This window comes from Haemorhous mexicanus, chromosome 33 (genome assembly GCF_027477595.1).
Source record: "Haemorhous mexicanus isolate bHaeMex1 chromosome 33, bHaeMex1.pri, whole genome shotgun sequence".
Lineage (NCBI taxonomy): Eukaryota > Metazoa > Chordata > Aves > Passeriformes > Fringillidae > Haemorhous > Haemorhous mexicanus.
The window spans coordinates 1,263,102-1,284,016 of record NC_082373.1 but is presented as its reverse complement, the minus strand read 5'-3'; the positions used below and the strand labels follow the sequence as shown (position 1 = coordinate 1,284,016).

At 57.9% G+C, this 20,915-nt stretch overlaps 1 protein-coding gene across 1 annotated transcript; it reads left to right on the top strand.

Moving 5' to 3' along the window:
* Nucleotides 1-1,316: 1,316 nt before the first annotated feature.
* CDK2 (cyclin dependent kinase 2) lies at nt 1,317-20,159 on the top strand. Its single transcript, XM_059871858.1, has 7 exons — nt 1,317-1,853; nt 1,930-2,007; nt 4,341-4,461; nt 6,278-6,448; nt 10,352-10,453; nt 13,498-13,701; nt 16,464-20,159. The coding sequence occupies exons 1-7, from the start codon at nt 1,738-1,740 to the stop codon at nt 16,566-16,568; spliced, it is 897 nt and encodes a 298-aa protein (XP_059727841.1). The 5' UTR covers nt 1,317-1,737; the 3' UTR covers nt 16,569-20,159.
* The last annotated feature ends 756 nt before the right edge of the window (nt 20,160-20,915 follow it).

Genomic DNA, 20,915 nt, shown 5'->3' with positions numbered 1-20,915 from the left:
TGCGGCCGCTCGTGCGGGCCGCGTGTGCGGCGAGCCCCGTGACCCCCGGAGAGCCCCGTGACCCCCGTGTGTCCCCCGGGGCCGCTCCCCGTGACCCCCGTGTGTCCCCCGGGGCCGCTCCCCGTGACCCCCGTGTGGCCGGTTGTGGTCTGGCCGCAGCCCGCCGTGCGGTCCCGGTGCCGGTGTCCGGTCCAACCATTGGCCGAGCATCCCGGGCGGAGCCAGCGGTGTCCCGGGACCGACCCCGAGCCCATCCCGGTTCCTGTCCCGGTTCTGATCCCAATTCCCGGTCCCGATCCCAATCCCCAGTCCCGGTCTCAGTCTCAATCCCAATCCAGGTCCTTGGTCCCGATCCCGGTTCCGGTCCCAATCCCGATCCCGGTTTTAGTCCCGATACCAATCCCGGTCCTTGGTCCCTATTCCAATCCCCGGTCCCGGTTCGGATCCCAATCTCAGTCCCCGGTCCCTGTCCCTGTCACTGTCCCAGTCCCCGTCACCGGTCCCTGTCCTGGTCCCCTGTTCCTGTCCCTGTCCCCATCCCTGCCCCCTGTCCCGGTCCCCTGTTCCTGTCCCTGTCCCCATCCCTGCCCCCTGTCCCGGTCGATGTCCCTGTCCTTGTCTCTGTCCCCTGTCCCCTGTCCCGGTCCCCTGTCCCTGTCCCCATCCCTGTCCCCTGTCCCTATCCCCTGTCCCCATCCCTGCCCCCTGTCCCGGTCCATGTCCCTGTCCTTGTCGCCTGTCCCCTGTCCCCCGTACCCTGTCCCGGTCCCCTGTCCCTGTCCCTGTCCCCATCCCTGTCCCCTGTCCCCTGTCCCTATCCCCTGTCCCCATCCCTGTCCCCTGTCCCCTGTCCCCGTCCCCTGTCCCGGTCCCCAATGTCCCCATCCCACCCTCCTTGCCGATCTCCCGGTAGTGTCACTATCTCTTTAAGGGATCTCCCGCGTCTCCGGTGACGTCACGCCGCGCTCAGCCAATGGGCGGCGGCGCGGGGGGCGTGGCCGGCGGAAAGGCGGGAAGCGGCGCGGGCGGGGCCGCCGCGGCTTTGGCGGGCGCGGGGGGGACGCGGCGGCGCTCGGGACCCCCAGGGACCCCCCCCCAGGGACCCCCGGGGACACCCAGAACCCCCCCGGGACACCCGAGACCCTTCCAGGGACACCCCCGGGCCCGGGGACACCCCCGGAGCCCCTCCCCCACCCGGATATCCCCACCGGGACCCCCGGGGACACCCAGGGACCCTCCCGGAGCCCCTCCCCCACCCGGATATCCCCCCAGGGACACCCCCGGAGCCCCTCCCCCATCCCGGATATCCCCACCGGGACACCCAGGGACCCCCCCGGGACTCCCCCGAAGCCCCTCCCCCATCCCGGATATCCCCACCGGGACCTCCAGGACCCCCCCGGGGACACCCCCGACCCCGGGACACCCCCGGAGCCCCCCAGGGACCCCCGAGGACACCCAGACCCCCCCCCCCCCCAGGGGGACACCTCCAGGACACCCCCGTGCCACCACCGGGGACACCGGGGACACCCCCGGAGCCCCTCCCCCATCCGGGATCCCCCTCCTTGGGACCACCCCCCCAATTCCAGGATCACCCCCCACCCTGGGAACACCCCTGGGCCACCAGAACCACCCCCTGTCCCCATTCCCGCTGTCCCCTCGGTGTCACCCCCCCATCCCGGGGGTCCCCCCGGTGTCCCCCCCGTGTCGCCCCCCGGGTGTCGCCCCCCGTGTCCCCCCATGGAGAACTTCCAGAAGGTGGAGAAGATCGGCGAGGGCACCTACGGGGTGGTCTACAAGGCCCGCAACAAGGTGACAGGAGAGGTGGTGGCACTCAAGAAGATCCGCCTGGACACGTGAGTGGGGGTCCCAGGGGGGTCCCCGAGAGGTCCCGGGGGGTCCCCTGGGCTCAGCCCCCCGATGTCACCGCAGGGAGACCGAGGGTGTCCCCAGCACGGCCATCAGGGAGATCTCGCTGCTCAAGGAGCTCAACCACCCCAACATCGTCAAGTGGGTCTGGGGGCGACTGGGGGGGAACTGGGGGGTCCTGGGGGGGGTTCTAGGGGGAGATGTCACCAAGGAGGGGTCCCCAGAGGGGTCCTGGGGGGCTTTGGGGGGTCCCAAGAGTGTCCTGGGGGGGGTCCTAGGGGGAGATGTCACCAAGGAGGGGTCCCCAGGGGGGGTCCTGGGGGGATTTGGGGGGGTGTTGGGGGAGGTTTGGGGGGTCCTGGGGGGTCCTAGGAGGAGATATCACCAAGGAGGGGTCCCCAGGGGGGGTCCTGGGGGGATTTGGGGGGTCCCAAGAGTGTCCTGGGGGGGGTCCTAGGGGGAGATGTCACCAAGGAGGGGTCCCCAGGGGGGTCCTGGGGGGGATTTGGGGGGGTCTTGGGGGCTTTGGGGGGGGTCCTGGGAGGCTTGGGGGGGGTCCTGGGGGGAGATGTCATCGTGGAGGGGTCCCCAGGAGTGTCTTGGGGGGGGTCCTGGGGGGATTTGGGGGGCTCTGGGGGGGGTTTGGGGGGTTCCTAGGGGGAGATGTCACCGAGGAGGGGTCCCCAGGGGGGTCCTGGGGGGCTTTGGGGGGTCCCAAGAGTGTCCTGGGGGGGTTCTAGGGGGAGATGTCTCCAAGGAGGGGTCCCCAGGGGGGGGTCCTGGGGGAGATTTGGGGGGGTCTTGGGGGCTTTGGGGGGTCCTGGGAGGCTTGGGGGGGGTCCTGGGGGGAGATGTCATGTGGAGGGGTCCCCAGGAGTGTCTTGGGGGGGGTCCTGGGGGGCTCTGGGGGGGGTTGGGGGGTCCTGGGGGGTCCTAGGGGGAGATGTCACCAAGAAGGGGTCCCCAGGGGGGTCCTGGGGGGATTTGGGGGGTCCCAAGAGTGTCCTGGGGGGAGATGTCACCGAGGAGGGGTCCCCAGGAGAGTCCTGGGGGTGTCTTGGGGGGTCCTGGGGGGAGATGTCACCGAGGAGGGGTCCCAGGAGAGCCCTGGGGGACTGTGGGGGGTCCCAAGAGTGTCCTGGGGGGTCCTGGGGGGCTTTGGGGAGAGATGTCACCAAGGAGGGGTCCCCAGGAGGGTCCCGGGGGTGTCGTGGGGGGGCTTTGGGGGACTCTTGGGGGTCCCATGTGACCAGGGGTGTCCCCAGGATGGGCAGAGGCCGTGCCAGGCCCTGTGGTGTCCCCATGTCCCTGTGCCCCTGTCACTGTGTCCCCAAGCTGTCCCCATGTCCCCAGGCTGCTAGATGTCATCCACACGGAGAACCAGCTGTACCTGGTGTCCCTGTCCCCGTGTCCCTGTCCCCATGTCCCTGTCCCCGTGTCCCAGGGCTGTCCCTGTGTCCCAGGCCGTGTCCCCAGGTGCTGTCCCCATGTCCCCAAGTTGTCCCCATGTCCCCAGGCTCCTGGATGTCATCCACATGGAGAACAAGCTGTACCTGGTGTCCCTGTCCCCGTGTCCCTGTCCCCATGTCCCTGTCCCCATGTCCCAGGGCTGTCCCTGTGTCCCTGTCCCTGTGTCCCAGGGCTGTCCCCAAGCTGTCCCCATGTCCCCAGGCTGCTGGATGTCATCCACACGGAGAACAAGCTGTACCTGGTGTCCCTGTCCCCATGTCCCTGTCCCTGTGTCCCAGGGCTGTCCCTGTGTCCCAGACCATGTCCCCAGGTGCTGTCCCCATGTCCCCAAGCTGTCCCCATGTCCCCAGGCTCCTGGATGTCATCCACAAGGAGAACAAGCTGTACCTGGTGTTCGAGTTCCTGTCCCCATGTCCCTGTCCCCATGTCCCAGGGCTGTCCCTGTGTCCCAGGCCGTGTCCCCAGGTGCTGTCCCCATGTCCCCAAGTTGTCCCCATGTCCCCAGGCTCCTGGATGTCATCCACACGGAGAACAAGCTGTACCTGGTGTCCCTGTCCCCATGTCCCTGTCCCCATGTCCCTGTCCCTGTGTCCCTGTCCCTGTGTCCCAGGCCGTGTCCCCAGGTGCTGTCCCCATGTCCCCAAGCTGTCCCCATGTCCCCAGGCTGCTGGATGTCATCCACACGGAGAACCAGCTGTACCTGGTGTTCGAGTTCCTGTCCCCGTGTCCCTGTCCCCGTGTCCCAGGGCTGTCCCTGTGTCCCAGGGCTGTCCCTGTGTCCCAGGGCTGTCCCCAAGCTGTCCCCAAGCTGTCCCCATGTCCCCAGGCTCCTGGATGTCATCCACACGGAGAACAAGCTGTACCTGGTGTCCCTGTCCCCGTGTCCCTGTCCCCATGTCCCAGGGCTGTCCCTGTGTCCCAGGCCGTGTCCCCAGGTGCTGTCCCCATGTCCCCAAGCTGTCCCTGTGTCCCAGGGCTGTCCCAAGCTGTCCCCATGTCCCCAGGCTCCTGGATGTCATCCACACGGAGAACAAGCTGTACCTGGTGTTCGAGTTCCTGCACCAGGACCTGAAGAAGTTCATGGACTCCTCGTCTCTCAGCGGGATCGCGCTGCCGCTCATCAAGGTGGGGACCCCAAAACACACTGGGGGGGACCCTAAAACACCTGGGGGGGACCCTAAAACACCTGGGGGACCCTAAAACACCTGGGGGGGACCCTGAAACCTGGGGGGGGACCCTAAAACCTGGGGGGGGACCCTGAAACCTGGGGGGGACCCTAAATCACCTGGGGGGGACCCTAAATCACCTGGGGGACCCTAAAACCTGGGGGGACCCTAAAACACCTGGGGGGGACCCTAAAACCTGGGGGGGGACCCTAAATCACCTGGGGGGGACATTGGGGGGACCCCAAAACACCTGGGGGGGGACATTGATTGGGGACCCTAAATCACCTGGGGGGACCCTGAAACCTGAGGGGACCCTGAAACACCTGGGGGGACCCTAAATCACCTGGGGGGGACCCTAAATCACCTGAGGGGACCCTAAAACACCTGGGGGACCCTAAATCACCTGGGGGGGACCCAAAATCACCTGAGGGGACCCTAAATCACCTGGGGGGGACCCTAAAACACCTGGGGGGACCCTAAATCACCTGGGGGGGACCCTAAATCACCTGAGGGGACCCTGAAACACCTGGGGGACCCTAAATCACCTGGGCGACCCTAAAACCTGGGGGGACCCCAAAACACCTGGGGGGGGACATTGATTGGGGACCCTGAAACACCTGGGGGGACCCTAAATCACCTGGGTGGGACATTGATTGGGGGACCCTAAATCACCTGGGGGGACCCTGAAACACCTGGGGGGACCCTGAAACTCCTGGGGGGGGGACCCTAAAACCTGGGGGGGGACATTGGGGGGACCCCAAAACACCTGGGGGGGACATTGATTGGGGACCCTAAATCCCCTGGGGGGACCCTAAATCCTGGGGGGATCCTAAAACCTGGGGGGGACATTGGTTGGGGACCCTAAAACACCTGGGGGACCCTGAAACACCTGGGGGGGACATTGGGGGGACCCTAAAACTCCAAACCCACCCTGGGGGTTTCCAGAGCCACTCAGGGGTCACTAGGGACTGTCCCCAATGTCCCCCAGTGATGTCCCCAATGTCCCCAGAGTCACCTGTCCCATCTCCTGCAGGGCCTGGTGTTCTGCCACGTGACCCCCAAAACCCCAAACCCACCCTGGGGGTCCCCTGGGTCACTCGGGGCTCACTCAGGTGTGTGACCCTGACGTCCCCAACGATGTCCCCAATGTCCCCAGAGTTACCTGTTCCAGCTGCTGCAGGGGCTGGCCTTCTGCCACGTGACCCCCAAAATCCCCAAACCCACCATGGGGGTCCCCTGGGTCACTCAGGGCTCACTCAGGGGTGTGACCCTGATGTCCCCAACGATGTCCCCAATGTCCCCAGAGTTACCTGTCCCATCTTCTGCAGGGGCTGGCCTTCTGCCACGTGACCCCAAATCTCGAAACCCACCCTGGGGGTCCCCTGGGTCACTCAGGGCTCACTTGGGTCTCTCTGGGGATGTCCCCAATGATGTCCCCAATGTCCCCAACCATGTCCCCAGTGTCCCCAACCATGTCCCCAGAGTCACCTGTCCCATCTTCTGCAGGGCCTGGCTTTCTGCCACACAAACCCAAAACCCCAAACCCACCCTGGGGGTCCCTGGGTCACTCGGGGCTCACTCAGGTGTGTGACCCTGACGTCCCCAACGATGTCCCCCAATGTCCCCAGAGTTACCTGTCCCAGCTGCTGCAGGGGCTGGCTTTCTGCCACGTGACCCCCAAATCCCCAAACCCACCCTGGGGGTCCCCGGGGTCACTCGGGGCTCACTCAGGGGTGTGACCCTGATGTCCCCAACGATGTCCCCAATGTCCCCAGAGTTACCTGTTCCAGCTGCTGCAGGGGCTGGCCTTCTGCCACGCCCACCGGGTGCTGCACCGGGACCTGAAGCCGCAGAACCTGCTCATCAACGCCGAGGGCTCCATCAAGCTGGCTGACTTCGGGCTGGCCCGCGCCTTTGGGGTGCCCGTCAGGACCTACACCCACGAGGTGGGGGTTTGGGGGTTCCCTTGTGGGGTTTGGGGGTGCCCAGGTGGGGTTTGGGGGTGCCCAGGTGGGGTTTGGGGGGGATTTCAGGGGTTTGGTGGCTCCATCAAGCTGGCTGACTTCGGGCTGGCCCGCGCCTTTGGGGTGCCCCGTCAGGACCTACACCCACGAGGTGGGGGTTTGGGGGTGTTTGGGGGTTCACTTGTGGGGTTTGGGGGGATTTGGGGTCCCCAGGTGGGGTTTGGTGGCTCCATCAAGCTGGCTGACTTCGGGCTGGCCCGCGCTTTTGGGGTGCCCGTCAGGACCTACACCCACAAGGTGGGGGTTTGGGGGTGCCCAGGTGGGGTTTGGGGGGGTTTGTGGGGGATTTGTGGGGGTTTGGGGTCCCCTTGTGGGGTTTGGAGGTGCCCAGGTGGGGTTTGGGGGGGTTTGGGGTCCCCAGGTGGGGTTTGGGGGCTCCATCGAGCTGGCTGACTTCGGGCTGGCCTGCGCTTTTGGGGTGCCTGTCAGGACCTACACCCACGAGGTGGGGGTTTGGGGGGGTTTGGGGGTTCCCTTGTGGGGTTTGGGGGGGTTTGGGGGTTCCCTTGTGGGGTTTGGGGGTGTTTGGGGGTTCCCTTGTGGGGTTTGGGGGGGATTTGGGGGGGTTTGGGGTCCCCAGGTGGGGTTTGGGGGCTCCATCGAGCTGGCTGACTTCGGGCTGGCCCGCGCTTTTGGGGTGCCCGTCAGGACCTACACCCACGAGGTGGGGGTTTGGGGGTGCCCAGGTGGGGTTTGGGGGGGTTTGGGGGGATTTGGGGTCCCCAGCTGGGGTTTGGGGGTTCCCTTGTGGGGTTTAGGGGGATTTGGGGGGGTTTGGGGTCCTCTTGTGGGGTCTGGGGGGGATTTGGGGGGTGTTTGGGGTGCCTGTCAGGGACCTACACCCATGGTGGGGGATGTGGGGGGGATTTGGGGTCCCCAGGTGGGTTTGGGGGGGGGGGGGGGGATTTCAGGGGTTTGGGGGGTTTGGGGTTCCCTTATGGGGGATTTGGGGTCCCCCTTGTGGGGTTTGGGGTGCCCAGGTGGGGTTTGGGGGGGATTTGGGGTGCCCAGGTGAGTTTGGGGGGGATTTGGGGTGCCCAGGTGGGGTTTGGGGGAGATTTCAGGGGTTTGGGGGGGGGGGGGGGTTGGGGTTCCCTTATGGGGGTTTGGGGTTCCCTTGTGGGATTTGGGGGAGATTTGGGGTGCCCAGGTTGGGTTTGGGGGGGTTTGGGGTGCCCAGGTGGGTTTGGGGGGGGATTTGGGGTCCCCAGGTGGGGTTTGGGGGGGATTTGGGGTGCCCAGGTTGGGTTTGGGGGGGATTTGGGGTCCCCAGGTGGGTTTGGGGGGGATTTGGGGTGCCCAGTGGGTTTGGGGGGATTTCAGGGGTTTGGGGTTCCCTTATGGGGGTTTGAGGGTCCCCCTGTGGGGTTTGGGGGGATTTGGGGTGCCCAGGTGGGGTTTGGGGGGGGATTTGGGGTTCCCTTGTGGGGTTTCGGGGGGATTTGGGGTCCCCAGCGCTGAGTTTGGGGGGATTTGGGGTGCCCAGGTGGGGTTTGGGGTCCCCCTGTGGGGTTTGGGGTGCCCAGGTGAGTTTGGGGGGATTTCAGGGGTTTGGGGGGGGTTGGGGTTCCCTTATGGGGGTTTGGGGTCCCCAGGTGGGTTTGGGGGGAATTTGGGGGGATTTGGTGTCCCCTTGTGGGGTTTGGGGGGATTTGGGGTCCCCCAGGTGGGGTTTGGGGGGATTTGGGGTGCCCAGGTGGGGTTTGGGGGGATTTGGGGTCCCAGGTGGGGTTTGGGGAGATTTGGGGTCCCCAGTGGGTTTGGGGGGGATTTCAGGGGTTTGGGGTTCCCTTATGGGGGTTTGGGGTCCCCTTGTGGGGTTTGGGGGGATTTGGGGTGCCCAGGTGGGGTTTGGGGTCCCCCTGTGGGGTTTGGGGTGCCCAGGTGAGTTTGGGGGGATTTCAGGGGTTTGGGGGGGGGGTTGGGGTTCCCTTATGGGGGATTTGGGGTCCCCTTGTGGGGTTTGGGGGGATTTGGGGGGATTTGGGGGGATTTGGGGGGATTTGGGGTGCCCAGGTGGGGTTTGGGGGGGATTTCAGGGGTTTGGGGAGGGGTTGGGGTTCCCTTATGGGGGATTTGGGGTGCCCAGGTGGGGTTTGGGAGATTTGGGGTCCCCAGGTGGGGTTTGGGGGGGATTTGGGGTCCCCAGGTGAGTTTGGGGGGATTTCAGGGGTTTGGGGGGGGGTTGGGGTTCCCTTATGGGGGTTTGGGGTCCCCTTGTGGGGTTTGGGGGGGATTTGGGGTGCCCAGGTGGGGTTTGGGGGAGATTTGGGGTCCCCAGGTGGGGTTTGGGGGAGATTTGGGGTCCCCAGGTGGGGTTTGGGGGGGATTTGGGGTGCCCAGGTGGGGTTTGGGGGGATTTCAGGGGTTTGGGGTTCCCTTGTGGGGGTTTGGGGTCCCCCTGTGGGGTTTGGGGGGATTTGGGGGCTCAGAACCCCTTTAGGGTTGTGCTGTCGCTCATGTCCCCAGTGTCCCCTCTCTGGTGACAGGAGGTGACACTCTGGTACCTCTGGGTGTCCTGTCCCTGATGGTGTCCCCAGTGTCCCTGATGTCCCCAATGTCCCCAGGTGGTGACACTCTGGTACCTCTGGGATGTTGATGATGTCCCTGATGGTGTCCCCACTGTCCCCAGGTGGTGACACTCTGGTACCTCTGGGATGTTGATGATGTCCCTGATGGTGTCCCCAATGTCCCCAGGGGGTGACACTCTGGTACCTCTGGGATGTTCCCCAGTGAGGTCAAGGTGTCCTGTCCTTGATGGTGTCCCTGATGTCCTCAATGTCCCCAGGTGGTGACTCTCTGGTACCTTAGGGATGTTGATGATGTCCCTGATGGTGTCCCTGATGGTGTCCCCAATGTCCCCAGGTGGTGGCACTCTGGTACCTTAGGGATGCTGATGATGATGTCCCTGATGGTGTTCCCAGTGTCCCTGATGATGTCCCCATTGTCCCCAATGTCCCCAGGAAGTGACACTCTGGTACCTCTGGGATGTTGTTGATGTCCCTGATGGTGTCCCCATTGTCCCTGATGATGTCCCTGATGGTGTCCCCATTGTCCCTGATGATGTCCCCATTGTCCCCACTGTCCCCAGGTGGTGACCCTCTGGTACCTTAGGGATGTTGATGATGTCCCTGATGGTGTCCCCATTGTCCCTGATGATGTCCCCATTATCCCCAATGTCCCTTAGGAGGTGACACTTTGGTACCTCTGGGATGTTGATGATGATGTCCCTGATGGTGTCCCCGCTGTCCCCAGGAGGTGACACTGGTACCTTAGGGATGTTGATGATGTCCCTGATGGTGTCCCTGATGGGTGTCCCTGATGGGTGTCCCTGATGTCCCCGATGTCCCCAGGTGGTGACCCTCTGGTACCTCTGGGATGTTGATGATGTCCCTGATGATGTCCCTGATGGTGTCCCCAATGTCCCCACTGTCCCCAGGTGGTGACCCTCTGGTACCTTAGGGATGTTGATGATGTCCCTGATGGTGTCCCCAATGTCCCCACTGTCCCCAGGTGGTGACGCTCTGGTACCTTAGGGATGTTGATGATGTCCCTGATGGTGTCCCCGATGTCCCTGATGGTGTCCCCACTGTCCCCAGGAGGTGACACTGGTACCTTAGGGATGTTGATGATGTCCCTGATGGTGTCCCTGATGTCCCCACTGTCCCCAGGTGGTGACCCTCTGGTACCTCTGGGATGTTGATGATGTCCCTGATGATGTCCCTGATGGTGTCCCCACTGTCCCCAGGTGGTGACACTCTGGTACCTCTGGGATGTTGATGATGTCCCTGATGATGTCCCTGATGGTGTCCCCACTGTCCCCAGGTGGTGACCCTCTGGTACCGCGCCCCCGAGATCCTGCTGGGCTGCAAATATTACAGCACGGCCGTGGACATCTGGAGCCTGGGCTGCATCTTCGCCGAGATGGTGGGTGGCACTTGGGGACATTGGGGACACTGAGGGGACATCTGGAGCCTGGGCTGCATCTTCGCCGAGATGGTGGGTGGCACTTGGGGACATTGGGGACGCTGAGGGGACATCTGGAGCCTGGGCTGCATCTTCGCCGAGATGGTGGGTGGCACTTGGGGACATTGGGGACACTGAGGGGACATCTGGAGCCTGGGCTGCATCTTCGCCGAGATGGTGGGTGGCACCTGGGGACATTGGGGACCCTGGGGGTGGCCTGGGTGTCCCCAAACCCCTCCTAAGGTGACATTGGGGACCCCCAGGATGCCCTGAGCCCCCTCAGGTGACACCGGGGGTGACACTGATGTCCCCAGACCCCCTCAGGTGACACCGGGGGTGTCCTGGCTGTCCCCAGACCCCCTCAGGTGACACTGGGTGTGACACTGATGTCCCCAGACCCCCTCAGGTGACACCGGGGGTGTCCTGGCTGTCCCCTCCCCTCGGGATGACCCCGCTGTGATGTCACCGTGGGAACAAAGGGACATTGTGTGGCTGGGGGGGGGAGGGGACATCATGTGACCCCCCCACGTCACCCGGGGGTGGCCACAACGTCCGGGGGGGTCACGAGGGGCTCACGGGGCGGGGGAGGGGACAAAGCCCGGGGGGGGAGGGGACAGGACGGGACTGGGGACCCCGGGGTGACACCAGGGTCCCCTGGGGGTGGCCGGGATGTCCCCAACACCCCGGGGGTGGCTTTGGGGGGGGGGCTCAGGTGTCCCTTGGGGTGTCCCCGTGTGTCCCCCTCCCTCAGCAGTGTCCCTAAATCCCCTTGGGAGTGTCCCCAACCCCCCTGGGAGTGTCCCCAATGTCCCCAACCCCCCCTGGCAGTGTCCCCTGTGTTCCCAAACCCGCCTGGGAGTGTCCCCAGTGTCCCCTGACCCCCCTGGGGTTGTCCCCAGTGTCCCCAGACCCCTCTGGGAGTGTCCCCAGACCCCTCTGGGAGTGTCCCCTGTGTCCCCAACCCCTCTGGGAGTGTCCCCTGTGTCCCCAACCCCCCCGGGAGTGTCCCCAGTGTCCCCAAACCCTGCTGGGAGTGTCCCCAGTGTCCCCAGACCTCTCTGGCAGTGTCCCCAGTGTCCCCTGACCCTGCTGGGAGTGTCCCCAGTGCCCCCAAACCCCTCTGGAGGTGTCCCCTGTGTCCCCAATGTCCCCACCTGGCAGTGTCCCCAGTGTCCCCTGACCCCTGTGTGTCCCCAGATCACTCCCAGGGCTCTGAGATCAAACCCTATGTCCCTTGTGGGTGTCCCCTGGGATGTCCCCAATGTCCCCAGATCACGCGCCGTGCCCTGTTCCCCGGTGACTCCGAGATCGACCAGCTGTCCCCAATGTCCCCATGATGTCCCCATTGTCCCCGATGTCCCCAATGTCCCCATTGTCCCCAATGTCCCCAATGTCCCTGTCACCTCTCAGATCACGCGCCGTGCCCTGTTCCCTGGTGACTCCGAGATCGACCAGCTGTCCCCAATGTCCCCATGATGTCCCCAATGTCCCCAGATCACGCGCCGTGCCCTGTTCCCCGGTGACTCTGAGATCGACCAGCTGTCCCCATGATGTCCCCAATGTCCCCAATGTCCCCAGATCACGCGCCGTGCCCTGTTCCCTGGTGACTCCGAGATCGACCAGCTGTCCCCATTGTCCCCATGATGTCCCCAATGTCCCCAATGTCCCCAGATCACGCGCCGTGCCCTGTTCCCCGGTGACTCCAAGATCGACCAGCTGTCCCCAGTGTCCCCATGATGTCCCCAGTGTCCCCATGATGTCCCCAATGTCCCTGTCACCTCTCAGATCACGCGCCGTGCCCTGTTCCCGGGTGACTCCGAGATCGACCAGCCGTCCCCAATGTCCCCAATGTCCCCAATGTCCCCAATGTCCCCATGATGTCCCCAATGTCCCCAGATCACGCGCCGTGCCCTGTTCCCGGGTGACTCCGAGATCGACCAGCTGTCCCCAGTGTCCCCATGATGTCCCCAATGTCCCTGTCACCTCTCAGATCACGCGCCGTGCCCTGTTCCCCGGTGACTCCGAGATCGACCAGCTGTCCCCAATGTCCCAGCTGTCCCCGATGTCCCCAATGTCCCCAATGTCCCCAATGTCCCTGTCACCTCTCAGATCACTCGCCGTGCCCTGTTCCCGGGTGACTCCGAGATCGACCAGCTGTCCCCAATGTCCCCATTGTCCCTGATGTCCCCAATGTCCCCATGATGTCCCCAATGTCCCCAATGTCCCCAGATCACGCGCCGTGCCCTGTTCCCGGGTGACTCCGAGATCGACCAGCTGTCCCCAATGTCCCCAATGTCCCCATTGTCCCCAATGTCCCCGATGTCCCCAATGTCCCCATTGTCCCCAATGTCCCCAATGTCCCCAGATCACGCGCCGTGCCCTGTTCCCGGGTGACTCCGAGATCGACCAGCTGTCCCCAATGTCCCCAATGTCCCCAGTGTCCCCATTGTCCCCAATGTCCCCGATGTCCCCAATGTCCCCAATGTCCCCATGATGTCCCCAATGTCCCTGTCACCTCTCAGATCACGCGCCGTGCCCTGTTCCCCAGTGACTCCGAGATCGACCAGCTGTCCCCAATGTCCCCATGATGTCCCCAATGTCCCTGTCACCTCTCAGATCACGCGCCGTGCCCTGTTCCCGGGTGACTCCGAGATCGACCAGCCGTCCCCAATGTCCCCATGATGTCCCCAATGTCCCCAGATCACGCGCCGCGCCCTGTTCCCCGGTGACTCCGAGATCGACCAGCTGTCCCCAATGTCCCCATTGTCCCCAATGTCCCCGATGTCCCCAATGTCCCCAATGTCCCCAATGTCCCCAATGTCCCCAGATCACGCGCCGTGCCCTGTTCCCGGGTGACTCCGAGATCGACCAGCTGTCCCCAATGTCCCCAATGTCCCTGTCACCTCTCAGATCACGCGCCGTGCCCTGTTCCCCGGTGACTCCGAGATCGACCAGCTGTCCCCAGTGTCCCCAATGTCCCCATGATGTCCCCAATGTCCCCATAGATCACGCGCCGTGCCCTGTTCCCGGGTGACTCCGAGATCGACCAGCTGTTCCGCATTTTCCGCACCCTGGGCACTCCGGACGAGGCCGCCTGGCCGGGGGTGTCGGCGCTGCCCGACTACAAGGCCACCTTCCCCCGCTGGGCGCGCCAGGACCTGGCCAAGGTGCTGCCACCCCTGGACGACGAGGGACGCAAGCTCCTGGCGGTGAGGGGACACGGGCGACGCTGCTTCCGGATTTTTCCTTGATTTTCCCCATTTTTTCCTGATTTTCCCCAGTTTTTCCTGATTTTTCCCCAAATTTTCCTGATTTTTCCCAATTTTTCCTGATTTTTTCTTGATTTTTCCGTGATTTTTCCTTAATTTTCCCCTGATTTTTCCCAATTTTTCCTGATTTTTTCTTGATTTTTCCCTGATTTTTCCTTAATTTCCCCCTGATTTTCCCCAGTTTTTCCTGATTTTCCCCAGTTTTTCCTGATTTTTCCCAATTTTTCCTGATTTTCCCCAACTTTTCCTGATTTCCCCCAATTTTTCCTGATTTTTTCTTGATTTTCCCCTGATTTTCCCCATTTTTCCCTGATTTTCCCCATTTTTCCTGATTTTTTCTTGATTTTCCCCTGATTTTTCCTTGATTTCCCCATTTTTCCTGATTTTTCCCAATTTTTCTTGATTTTCCCCAGTTTTTCCTGATTTTCCCCCAAATTTTCCTGATTTTTCCCAATTTTTCCTGTTTTTCTTGATTTTTCCCTGATTTTTCCTTAATTTTTCCCTGATTTTCCCCAGTTTTTCCTGATTTTTCCCCAATTTTTCCTGATTTTCTCAAAATTTTCCTGATTTTTTTTCTTGATTTTTCCTTGATTTTTCCTTGATTTTCCCCATTTTTTCCTGATTTTTCCTGATTTTTTTTCCGATTTTTCCTGATTTTCCCCAAATTTTCCTGATTTTTTCTTGATTTTCCCCTGATTTCCCTTGATTTTTCCTTGATTTTTCCCTGATTTTCCCCATTTTTCCCTGATTTTTCCCAATTTTTCCTGATTTCCCCCCAAATTTTCCTGATTTTTCCTAATTTTTCCTGATTTTTTCTTGATTTCCCCCCGATTTTTCCTTGATTTTTCCCTGATTTTCCCCACTTGTTTCTGATTTTTCCCAATTTTTCCTGATTTTTCTCCAAATTTTCCCCAATTTTTCCTGATTTTTCCCCAATTTCCCCCCACTTTTTCCTTGATTTTTTCCCCAATTTTCCCCCACTTTTTCCTTGATTTTTCCCACTTTTTCCTGATTTTCCCCCAACTTTTTCTGATTTTTCTCCAATTTTTCCTTGATTTTTTCCTTGATTTTCCCCACTTTTCCTGATTTTTCCCCAATTCTTTCCCAATTTTCCCTGATTTTTTTCCCAATTTCCCTCCACTTTTCCCTGATTTTTCCTTGATTTTTCCCTGATTTTCCCCAGTTTTTCCTGATTTCCCCCCAATTTTTCCTTGATTTTCCCCACTTGTTCCTGATTTTTCCATGATTTTTCCAGATTTCCCCATTTTTCCTGATTTTTCCTTGATTTTTCCTTGATTTTCCCATTTTTCCTGATTTTTTTCCCACTTCTTCCTGATTTTTCATACTTTTTCCTGATTTTTCCCCATTTTCCCCTGATTTTTCCCCAATTCTTTCCCAATTTTCCTGATTTTTCCCCAATTTCCCCCCACTTTTTCATGATTTTTCCCCATATTTTCCCCAATTTTTCCCCATTTTCCCCATTTTTTCCTGATTTTCTCCAATTTTTCCTGATTTTCCCCCAATTTTTCCTTGATTTTCCCCAATTTTTCCCCACTTTTCCCTGATTTTTCCCCAACTTTTCCTGGATTTCCCCCAATTTTTCCCAATTTTTCCTGATTTTTCTCCGATTTTTCCTTGATTTTTTCTCCACTTTTTCCTGATTTTTCCCCAATTATTCCCGGATCTTCCCCAACTTTTCCTTGATTTTCCCCAATTTTCCCCCAAAATTTCCCCTGATTTTTCCATGATTTCCCCCAACTTTTCCTTGATTTTTTCTGATTTTTTCCCCCGATTTTTCCTGATTTTCCCCACTTCTTCCTGATTTTTCCCCAATTTTTCCTTGATTTTTCCTTGATTTTTCCCACTTTTTTCCTGATTTTTCCTCACCTTTCCCCCCCATATTTCTCATTTTCCCCATTTTTCCATATTTCCCCCCCTTTCTCCCATTTTTCCCCATTTCCCCCCTTTTTCTCCCATTTTCCCCTCATATTTTTCCCATTTCTCCCCCATTTTTTTCCATTTTCTCCATTTTTCCTGATTTTCCCTCCTTTTTCTCCCATTTTTTTCTTATTTCCCTCTCATTTCCCCCCATTTCCCCATTTTTCCCCATTTTCCCCCCATTTTTCCCCATTTTTCCCCCATTTTCCCCCATTTTTCCCTATTTTCCCTCCATTTTCTCCCATTTTTTCCTTATTTTCCCCTCATTTTTCCCATTTTTCTCCCATTTTCCCCAATTTCCCCCATTTCCCCCCCATTTTTCTCCCATTTCTCCCCCAATTTTCCCCCCATTTCCCCCCCTTTTTCTCCCATTTTTTCCATTTTCCCCTCATTTTTGCCCCATTTTTCCCATTTCTCCCCCATTTTTTCCATTTTCCCCATTCCCCCCTTTTTCTTCCATTTTTTCCTTATTTTCCCCTCATTTTTCCCCATATTTCTCCCATTTTTTTCCCAATTTCCCCCATTTCCCCCCCATTTTTTCCTCATTTCCCCCCATTTTTCCCCATTTTTCCCCATTTCTCCCCGTTTTCCCAATTTCCCCCATTTTTCCCCATTTCCCCCATTTTCCCCCATTTTCCCCTCATTTTTCCCCATTTTCCCCCATTTTCCCCAATTTTTCCCCATTTTCCCCAATTTCCCCCCATTTTTCCCCATTTTTCCCCATTTTCCCCCTTTTGCCCAATTTCCCCCCTTTTTCTCCCCAGCAAATGCTGCACTATGACCCCAACAAGCGAATCTCGGCCAAGGCTGCCCTGGGCCACCCCTTCTTCAGAGATGTCACCAGAGCTGTCCCCCACCTGCGTCTCTGACCCCAAAAACCCCAAAAACCACCCCAAAATATCCCCTAAACCCCCCAAATCCCCCAAAATGGCCCCAAATCCTCAAAAAAATGGCCCCAAATCCCCCAAAATGATCCCAAAAATGACCCCAAATACCCCCAAACCACCCTAAAACCCCAAAATATCCCTGAAATCCCCCAAATCCCAAAAAATTGCCCCAAATCCCCCAAAATGGCCCCAAATCCTCCAAAATGGCCCCAAATCCTCCAAATGGTCCCAAAATGACCCCAAAATCCCCCAAATCCTCAAAAAAATGGCCCCAAATCCCCCAAAATGGTCCCAAAAATGACCCCAAATCCCCCCAAACCACCCCAAAACCCCAAAATATTCCTTAAATCCCCCAAATCCCAAAAAATGGCCCCAAATTCCCCCCAAAAATGGCCCCAAATCCTCCAAAATGGCCCAAAAATGCCCCCAAATGGCCCCAAATCCTCAAAAAAATGGCCCCAAATCCCCCAAAATGGTCCCAAAAATGACCCCAAATACCCCCAAACCACCCTAAAACCCCAAAATATCCCTTAAGTCCCCCAAATCCCAAAAAATGGCCCCAAATTCCCCCAAAAATGGCCCCAAATCCCCCAAAATTGCCCCAAATCCTCTAAATGGTCCCAAAATGACCCCAAAATCCCCCAAATCCTCAAAAAAATGGCCCCAAATCCCCCAAAATGATCCCAAAAATGACCCCAAACCACCCCAAACCACCCTAAGACCCCAAAATATCCCTTAAATCCCCCAAATCCCAAAAAATGGCCCCAAATTCCCCCCAAAAATGGCCCCAAATCCTCCAAAATGGCCCAAAAATGCCCCAAAATCCCCCAAATCCTCAAAAAAATGGCCCCAAATCCCCCAAAATGATCCTAAAAATGACCCCAAATCCCCCCAAACCACCTTAAAGCCCCAAAATATCCCTTAAATCCCCCAAATCTCAAAAAATTGCCCCAAATTCCCCCCAAAAATGGCCCCAAATCCTCCAAATGGTCCCAAAATGACCCCAAAATATCCCTTAAATCCCCCAAAATGGCCCCAAATCCTCCAAAATGGCCCAAAAATGCCCCCAAATCCCCCAAATCCTCAAAAAAATGGCCCCAAATCCCCCAAAATGGTCCCAAAAATGACCCCAAATCCCCCCAAACCACCCTAAAGCCCCAAAATATCCCTTAAATCCCCCAAATCCCAAAAAATTGCCCCAAATTCCCCCCAAAAATGGCCCCAAATCCCCCAAAATGATCCCAAAAATGACCCCAAATACCCCCAAACCACCCTAAAACCCCAAAATATCCCTGAAATCCCCCAAATCCCAAAAAATTGCCCCAAATCCCCCAAAATGGCCCCAAATCCTCCAAAATGGCCCCAAATCCTCCAAATGGTCCCAAAATGACCCCAAAATCCCCCAAATCCTCAAAAAAATGGCCCCAAATCCCCCAAAATGGTCCCAAAAATGACCCCAAATCCCCCCAAACCACCCCAAAACCCCAAAATATTCCTTAAATCCCCCAAATCCCAAAAAATGGCCCCAAATTCCCCCCAAAAATGGCCCCAAATCCTCCAAAATGGCCCAAAAATGCCCCCAAATGGCCCCAAATCCTCAAAAAAATGGCCCCAAATCCCCCAAAATGGTCCCAAAAATGACCCCAAATACCCCCAAACCACCCTAAAACCCCAAAATATCCCTTAAGTCCCCCAAATCCCAAAAAATGGCCCCAAATTCCCCCAAAAATGGCCCCAAATCCCCCAAAATTGCCCCAAATCCTCTAAATGGTCCCAAAATGACCCCAAAATCCCCCAAATCCTCAAAAAAATGGCCCCAAATCCCCCAAAATGATCCCAAAAATGACCCCAAACCACCCCAAACCACCCTAAGACCCCAAAATATCCCTTAAATCCCCCAAATCCCAAAAAATGGCCCCAAATTCCCCCCAAAAATGGCCCCAAATCCTCCAAAATGGCCCAAAAATGCCCCAAAATCCCCCAAATCCTCAAAAAAATGGCCCCAAATCCCCCAAAATGATCCTAAAAATGACCCCAAATCCCCCCAAACCACCTTAAAGCCCCAAAATATCCCTTAAATCCCCCAAATCTCAAAAAATTGCCCCAAATTCCCCCCAAAAATGGCCCCAAATCCTCCAAATGGTCCCAAAATGACCCCAAAATATCCCTTAAATCCCCCAAAATGGCCCCAAATCCTCCAAAATGGCCCAAAAATGCCCCCAAATCCCCCAAATCCTCAAAAAAATGGCCCCAAATCCCCCAAAATGGTCCCAAAAATGACCCCAAATCCCCCCAAACCACCCTAAAGCCCCAAAATATCCCTTAAATCCCCCAAATCCCAAAAAATTGCCCCAAATTCCCCCCAAAAATGGCCCCAAATCCCCCAAAATGGTCCCAAAAATGACCCCAAATCCCCCCAAACCACCCCAAAACCCCAAAATAGCCCTTAAATCCCCCAAATCCCAAAAAATGGCCCCAAATTCCCCCCAAAAATGGCCCCAAATCCCCCAAAATGACCCCAAATCCTCAAAAAAAAGGCTCCAAAATTGCCCCAAATCCCCCAAAATGGCCCAAAAATGCCCCAAAAATGCCCCCAAATCCCCCAAAATGGCCCCAAAATGCCTCTAAATGGCCCAAAACAGCCCCAAATCCCCCCCAAAATGACCCCAAACGCCCCAAAACCGGCCCCAAAATCCCCTAAATGGCCCCAAATCCCCCAAAATGGCCCCAATGATCTCAAATTCCCCAAAAATGGCCCTAAAATGCCCCTAAATGGCCCCAAATCCCCCCAAACAACCCCAAATCCCCCCAAAATGATCCCCAAATCCCCTAAATGACCCCAAATTCCCCTAAAATGGCCCCAAAAAATGACCTCAAATGCCCCTAAATGACCCCAAACCAGCCCCCCCAAAAACCCCATATCCTTCAAAGCCTCAAATCCCCCCAAAATGGCCCCAAAAGCTCCAAAAATGACCCTAAAACTCCTCCAAAATTCCCAAAATGGCCCCAAATCCCCCTCAAATCCTCAAAAACGGCCCCAAATCCCCCAAATGATCCCAAATCCCCCCCAAAACTGCCCCCAACCCCCCCAAAATGGCCCCAAATCCCCCAAAATGTCCCCAAATGGCCCTAAAATTCCTCCAATTGTCCCCAAACGTCCCCAAATTCCCCCGAAACGTCCCCAAAATTCCTCCAAAAGCCCCAAAATAACCCTAAAACTCCTCCTGATGTCCCTAAAACCCCCCCGGACCCCTCAAAATGTCCCTAGGACCCCGTAAATGTCCCCAAATGTCCCCAAAATGCCCCAAATGTCCCCAAATTGACCCCAAATGTCCCCAGGACCCGCCGGGTTATTCCCAAGTGTCCCCAAATTGTCCCCAAAACGTCCCCGGGGGGGGTCCCAAGGCCACCCCCCCTCCCCCCCTTCTGTGGCACTTACAGGCTGTCCCCTCCCCCAATGCCACCCCCTCGATGTCCCTTTTGTCCCCTCCCCCCCCCCCCGCAGTTTTTTAGAGCCGAAATTTTTTTGGCAATTTTTTGGCAAAAAATTTGTAATAAAAAAAATTCTTTTTTTTTGGTTGTTTTGTTCTATTTTTTTTCGGGGGAGGGGGCGGGGTCAGCGTGGCATTGTCACCTCTGGGGGTGGCCTGTCACCTCCTCTACCTCAAAATGTCCCCAAAACCCCCAAAAATGTCCCTAAAACGGCTCAAATCCCCCCAAATCCCTGCAAATGTCCCCAAATCCGCCAAAAAATGTCCAAAAAATCCCTCCTCTAACGCCAAAAAATGTCCCCAAACCCCAAAAAATGTCCCCAAATTGTCCCCAAGCCCCCCTGAGGGGCCTCCCAGGCCACGCCCCCTGACATGCAAACCACGCCCAATTTATGACCACGCCTACCGCACCATGGAGTGTTCTGATTGGTCCACCCAAGTTCCGCCCCAAGCGTGAGGGCTCCCGGCGATCCCCGCTGTCAATTACACCCAACGCTCCCTCTGATTGGACAAAGCTTCATCTCCTCCAGCCTTTTCATTGGGTGATACAGCAGAGGGGCTCCGCCCTCTTCGGTCACCTTATTTGTTGTTCGCCACGCCCCCCCGCGCGTATCCGCTTTCTATTGGTCTCTTTCCGTGTCACTCACCACAAACCCCTCCTCCTCACCGCCTTCTCTCCTTCTCATTGGCTACTCTCTCTCTTCCTCTTATTGGTAGCTCTGCTGTCCGTCACATGTTCCCTCCCATCTATTGGTGGAGCTCTGCGGGGCGTTGCCTTCTTCCCTTCCCATTGGCGGAGCTCAAAGGCGGGTTCATCGCTGATTGGTCGAAGCTCTGC

What these genes read in the sequence shown, in the direction of transcription:
- CDK2 (XM_059871858.1), top strand. Translation starts at nt 1,738, where the DNA reads ATGGAGAACTTCCAGAAGGTGGAGAAGATCGGCGAGGGCACCTACGGG. An exon ending in AACCACCCCAACATCGTCAA is followed by an intron (nt 2,008 to 4,340) that starts GTGGGTCTGGGG and finishes CCATGTCCCCAG; the next exon opens with GCTCCTGGATGTCATCCACA. An exon ending in AGGGACGCAAGCTCCTGGCG is followed by an intron (nt 13,702 to 16,463) that starts GTGAGGGGACAC and finishes TTTTCTCCCCAG; the next exon opens with CAAATGCTGCACTATGACCC.